The 6,625-nt window shown below is 36.6% G+C and overlaps 1 protein-coding gene across 2 annotated transcripts in view; it reads right to left on the bottom strand.

The window, feature by feature from the left end:
• RELN (reelin) overlaps window positions 1-6,625 on the bottom strand; it is a 482,573-nt gene that overhangs the window by 93,133 nt on the left and 382,815 nt on the right. For both annotated transcript variants that reach the window (XM_011365192.1, XM_011365193.1), the window contains exon 28: window positions 4,411-4,643. In XM_011365192.1, the coding sequence (XP_011363494.1) occupies window positions 4,411-4,643 (233 nt within the window). The remainder of the gene's footprint in view (window positions 1-4,410; window positions 4,644-6,625) is intronic.

The raw sequence follows: 6,625 nt of genomic DNA, 5'->3' as shown, positions 1-6,625 counted from the left end.
AATGGATGAAGGGCAAGTGACCTTTGGCCCATCTCTGATTCCTGGGGTCCTGTAATCTTCATTATAATAATAAAAGAATCAAGGTCTGGTCTGGCCATAGAGAAGAGCCACACATTTTTGTATATTCTAAGGCTGCTATACTCAAGAATCAGAGTGTGCTGTCAGACATTTGAGAAGGTAAAAGACCTCAAGAGCTCCATATTGAGGACTTCATATTTAAATAAAGAAAAAACAAAATGAAAGAAAATGACTAATCATTTGGTTAACAAGGTGAGTCCAGGATATGGTAAATCATAGCTTCTGAGAGTCCTAGCTGGAAATTTATATTTCAGAGTGAAAGGGCAAGAGATAGTACCTCTTTTCCTCATTTTAATATTCGCTAGTTGGGTTTTAGTTGGAAGGTGCAAATCAAAGCAACAGAGGTTTCACTTATCACAGCGTAAGCAATATTTGCTTCATTTCTGTTCCTCCAAGTTGTGCCTGCTTCCTGATGCCTCCTACTATTCTGTTCTCTCAGTAGAACAACCTTGGAATTGAGCACAAGTCATTTAGCAACCTCTGGGTTGTTGTGATAAGAGGAAAAACTAGTAAGAATTTACTAAAAGACATAATCATAGAGACCATCAGAAGAGAGGAAATAAGTCAGTCAAAGTTAAGCTAATAAGAATGTCTACATTCCACATAGTTTGTCTTTTTTTTAAATAAAAGAGATATAGCTTTTAAATTATTAAAATTATTATGTTTGTGTGCACATATGTACATGTGCTATTTGTGTCTTTTCAGGAAGACACAGCTGACTGCAGAACAATGATTTCTTGCTGAACAGTACTGGATTTATTTTGGAAAACATACTTTAAAAAGGAAGGTGTCATCAATGTAGCTAATCGCCTATGGCTGGTCCTTATTTCTTATTCAATACCCCTTCATTCAACCAGCATTTACAAGTGCCTACAACATGCCAGGCAGAGGGCTAGGGCTAGGCATACAATGGGGAGCAGAAATCCTACATGGTCCCTGCCTTCATGTAGCCGACAATCGAGTGAGGAGACACACTTAATCAAACTCCTGCACAAAGAAATGTAAACATACAAATGGTGATCACCATTTGTCCTGCTGATCACCATAAAGCAGGACATAGACCTCTGAGAGCATGTAAGAGAGGTTTTTGACCTGACAGTCAAGAAGGTCTGGAAAGGAGTTGAAGGAAGTGATGATTAAAGAAAAAGCAGAGCTTAATCTTATGTAGTTTTACTAAAAATAAACCATTGTGTGGTTTGACTATTCAAATCATGGAACAAATCTTTCCCTTCATGTCTCAGATAAGAAAGAAGTAGAAGATGGGACTCCATCTCTGTCCCCTTCCCCAATGAGCTTTGTTTGGAGGATGCCTGAGTGACCAAGAAAACTGGTTTCTACACCACCCTCTTCCACCACCACACGTCAGAGAAGGGTTGCGTTGGCCTCTCAAACCAGGAAGGCTCCTGTGCAGAGGTGCACGGGAGATGGGTGGTGGTGGAGGGGATATTCTGCAGATTACTAAACAACTTATTTCCAGCCCTCCTCACAGATATCGGCTTTCTGCAGGACTCTCTGCATAGGGAACCCAGAGCAGACGGCACGCGTACCGCATAGTGGGGGTGCTGCTCGGAGTCAGGAGGAATGCACCAGCGTACATTTACCACCAACAATGTATCTCCTCTGTAGGTGAGAACCGAGAGAATTTATATGAGCACAAACTGCTCCTTTGAGAAAATCAACTTGGAATTATTTGTGAAAGAGCAATGTTCTAGTAACTACTACAAGCATGTTGCCTGGTGGCAAATTAACTCCAAATCTGGGCAATTTTCACACTTAGAATTCTCAGCTTTCCAACACTGTATTTGGAGATATCTGAGTTTAACATATTGCGGAAGGAACAACAACATCTCATTTACTTGGGTTAAAGTAGGAATATATTTACTATTCTTTAGTAGAGAACTCTGTCAAAATGTCGCAAAAAACCAACAAGCTGGATGGTATTCAAATTAACTTCATCATGAAGCTGGATTCTAATGAAGAACATTTCTTCTTCCAAAAGCTGAAGTCCAAGAAAATATTGATATATTGGGAGCCTCAAAATATTGGCTCACTTTGTGATATTAAGGACAACCGTGTCTTATTTTTCACATGCGGCTTAACCAATTGGGTTATTCCACCCACATCAAACAAACTGCAGTTTCAGATTCCACTCTTTATTATCTGGCTTTGGGGACTTAAAGCAGATTTGTATTCTTTGGCTCCTAATTCTGCTGACTGCTCTCACAGTGATGTATTCCAGCACCCTGATATTCTAGTCATTGCAGTAAAGATGCACCACCTGTTGCTCCCCAATTTCATGGTGTGCCGCACCTGTCTATTTGGAAGAGCTGTGGTTGGGTCGTAGTTTCAGAAAAGCATGCGGAGAGGAAGGCAGTGGTAGAGGTGAGGAGTACAAGGGCTGCACTGTGACATGCCCAGCTTGAGATGCGCAGAAATCGGAATGAGATGGCTATTTAGTTACAAACAAAGGTGTGTTCTTATGAAAAAGAAAAGATGTCCCAGAGGGTGACGCCTAGAGACTAATAACTAGGAGGCCCTAGTAAAAAGTATCTTGTTGGCTTTCAGAATTCCTATACACCAGTGGCTGCAATGTGCTCCCCCTTCTTTAATTAAAAAAAAAAAATTCTTTTTTAGTGGGAGTGTCTACTGTGGTTACTCTGTCATTATCTCACCATTATATGCTTGATATGGGTGGGGTAGATAACTTGTCTTTTTAGTTTATAGGTCTACGAATCAAAAGGAGCCATCTAGGGAGCCACACCTACAACCTGACCTGATGTAAATCATGTGATGAGTGACTTAATGCCTGATGCTCTGACGGGAAGTTTGTCTACCAGAGTCTGTGGTGTAATTTTTTGAGGGATGCACACTTAAATAACAAGGAAGGAAGAGAACACAACCAGCTTATCTAGCTAGAAAATGCTCAGCGAATTTGATGATTCATTAGGTAAAAGGTTCACAAACAAAATAGTCTCTGAGAACTTTATGAGTAAGTCACTCCTATGGATTGCTAAACTTTTACCACTGTATCAGTCAGGATACGATATGTTATGCTGTAGTAACAAACAATACCAGTCTCAGTAGCTTAATCCAACAAAAGCTTATTTCTTGATTATGCTATATGTCTAGTGCAGGCTGTCAAGGAAGTCTGCTTCTTGTAGACACTGAGGGACCCAGACTAATATAAGCTTCATCTTAAAACATGCTTTCACGAAGCAGAGAACATGGCAAAATGCACATGGGCTCTTAAAGTCACATTTTATTTTCATTCACATTTCATTCAGCCATGTCAAATTTTAAAGGGTGTGGAGAAAGCATATCCTACAATATTCTAGGAAAGAAGCAAGCTATAAATTTTGCTGAATATTTTATATGCTGTAGCTACATATAAAATTATATATTATATTAAATTACATCCCCAGAAAGCAGGACAAATATATCTACTGTATCATCACAGCTCCATGCAGAAATGCCTTGATTGAGTCAGAATTTAATGTTATGTTCTAGGATTCAATTAAAAAGTGTCCACTTGAAGAATGCTTCTTTATCTTTCATAAAATGATAGAGTTAAAACTATTGATCTGTACCTATTCTACCTGGCATACAGATACATATACATGTTACATATTTATTCTAGAATTCTGAGCATGAAAAACATGAATTTTTTAAAAAATCAGATTTTATATGTTTTCTTTCTTTTTATCCAACAATGAGAACTAAATGACTCTATATTTCACCCCTTTGTCCTAGCTGCCAGGAAACTAAAAGTTAAGTTTATTGCCTTATTACTGAAGCTAATTCACTTCAAGTTCTTGATTCGTTATCCATTCCTTTGTCAATTTATTTTGAATCTTTCTATTGTTTTAATATTTATTTTAATATTCATTTAAAGGAATCTTTTATACTGTAAGATACCTCGAATTGTCTATTCAAGGAGGCATTAATCTATGAAAAATCTATATAAAGTGAAAGTCTGACATAATAATTCATTATAACTCTCTTAGCTTTTAACATCCTTTGTTCACTGCTATACTTCCGGTGCCAGGAACAGTGCTCAATAAATATTTGTTGAATGAACGAATGAATAAATGAGGAAGGGAGGGAGGGAATGAATTTGTTTCATAAGCATGCATGTATGCATGTACACACACACACATCCCTACTCTGGAAATTTTGTTCCAGGGGGCTCTTTTCCTTAAGAATCATTACTTGAAGAGATAAATCTAGACTACATGAATTCTTTTAGGTTATTGAGATATGTGAAATAAAGACATGGAGATAAATATATGCTCCCTAGAAACAGCAGCATATAATAAGAATGGTCACTTTTACCTAGATGCAAGAGACCTTGGAATAACAACGGTGATTCTTGTCCATTCTTCAAAGTCCCCTGTGTGATATATGGTGGGCTCACTCAGTTCTCGGGAGTTTCCTTCACATCCTTTGCCCGCAGAAGCTGGGTAACAGCCTTCTTTCACCAGAAGCCAGGACATACCAGCATCATGAGAATACTGAAGAAGAACCGGGGCAGCACTGCTGAACTGATTGGCACACCCTATGTTTAGCTATTAAAAAGGAAAGGCAGAATTATACCAGGTTTTAGTTCCGAGTAATCATTTAACAAGTTAGGTGCTACAGCAACCAGAGCCCTTCCTAAAAGAGTCTGCATTGCATTGGCAACAATAAGATCTGCAGCTCAATTCTAAGCAGACCCTTCCACAGGCTCTGAAAATCTTGTTTAGGCAAAAACAATGTGCACTTTTTCATAGAAAGCTGCATCAGCTGCCCCTTTTGTGTTTCTTGGGATTATATGAGGGAAGAGAGAAACACAGTATCTGGAGCCTTGGACAAAAGCCAGGAAACCAAGAAACTGTTTTATTCTCCTTTCCCAGATGGTATAAACAGAGGGAAGCAGAAGATGAAGAGCTGTCTTCTTCAGAACATGAAGGTTACCTGAAGAGAGGGTTGTCCTCTCTGCTTTAATGGAACAAACATCTCTATTCCATTTTCTTGCCAAAGCTCAATAAGAAATCATTGTCAACTTAGATGAAAGAGCTTAGTTTTTGTCATGGCATCAAATATGCAGAATAATCCAGAAATAAAACTTTTATTGCTCTGTGCACTTAAGTAGAGGAATGTCATCACGAGATTAACAGCATTAAAAAAATTTTCAAATGCAACCTAAATCCCAATGCCCTAGCACAAGTATTTTAATTTCTTCATTTTTTTTTCCTTATCTTTATAAAGAAGTATATATTTTGGTCATATAGTTGAAGTTATCACACTTCTAGAACTTTCCTCCACTTTCTATTTAACATTATTATTTTATTATTACATGCAGCATTGCAAAGAATGTATCTTTTTCTTTTTCTCTAGTTCATTTGTTATCACCAGATAAATTCCTACGAGTAGTATTACTGAGTCAAATGTAGAAACACTTTAAAATTTCTATTTATATGCCTTCATTTTTAATCAATTTGTCTCAAATGAATCATTTTATCAAAACACTGAATATTATTCTACTTCAAGACAGTTTTTTCTAAATTAATAAATGTATATATGATTTTATTAGTTTTAGTTTATACTTTTTAATAATTATAAATGTCACATTCTTTTCCTGGTATTTATTTAATTATATGCTATCTTATATAAATGATCTGTTCACATCTTATTTCATTTGTTACTGGGAACCACCATAGAATTTTAGTATATAAGACTATAAACAAGAATAGTCAAATGTTATGGAAAAAGTGAAGTAAGGACTCAAACGAACACAATCATGACTAAAGAATAAAGGATGAAGAAGAGGTAGACCTGTAGACAAATAATACTGGGCTAGAACTCAAGGGGTCAAAAAGTTCATCCTTGTGACCATATGGTAGCTTGATTCAGTCTTTCAAAAGAAGATTCCATATTTTCCTTATTTCCATAGTCACACCTAGAAAGCATCTCTCAGAAGAACTTAACAATTTGCCAATTAGAAATTTTATTAAAATTTATCAATCCAAGTTTTCATAGTTAAAGGTCAAGAATATAAGGAAAGACTTGATCATCTCAGATATGTGATTAAACTCTTCTAACACAAATTTCTTTTATTATATTACCATTAGTATGCATAGTCTTTGGTTAGCATGTGGTGAGAGTAGTGACTCTGGGCACACATAGTTAGGTTTTTGTCTTAGACTTATCACTGCCATTGTTCTTAAAGTAGGCAAGTCAATGAAACTTTCAGTTCCATGTTAAGTTTGTATGTTTTTTTTTGAAAATTGATCATTTAACCTGTCTCTTAACTGTTAATGTTTTCTAGGATTCAATTCTTGGTTTTCTTATCTTTTTACTCTATACATGCTCCCTAATTTCATTCACAATCATAATCTCAATTTTTTCCTGAATACCTATATTCTACTCCCAGATTTGGCCTCTTCAGGTCTCTGGACAATGTACATAACTGCTTCCCATGCATTTCATTTCAGCAGTCCATAGGTATCTCTAATTCCACATGTCTAAGTCTGTTTTCATCATCCACCATCCTAAAACAAATCCTCCT

This window comes from Pteropus vampyrus, unplaced genomic scaffold (genome assembly GCF_000151845.1).
Source record: "Pteropus vampyrus isolate Shadow unplaced genomic scaffold, Pvam_2.0 Scaffold107, whole genome shotgun sequence".
Classification (NCBI taxonomy): Eukaryota; Metazoa; Chordata; class Mammalia; order Chiroptera; family Pteropodidae; genus Pteropus; species Pteropus vampyrus.
The sequence above is the reverse complement of the archived record's forward strand: the minus strand, read 5'-3'. Positions and strand labels throughout refer to the sequence as shown.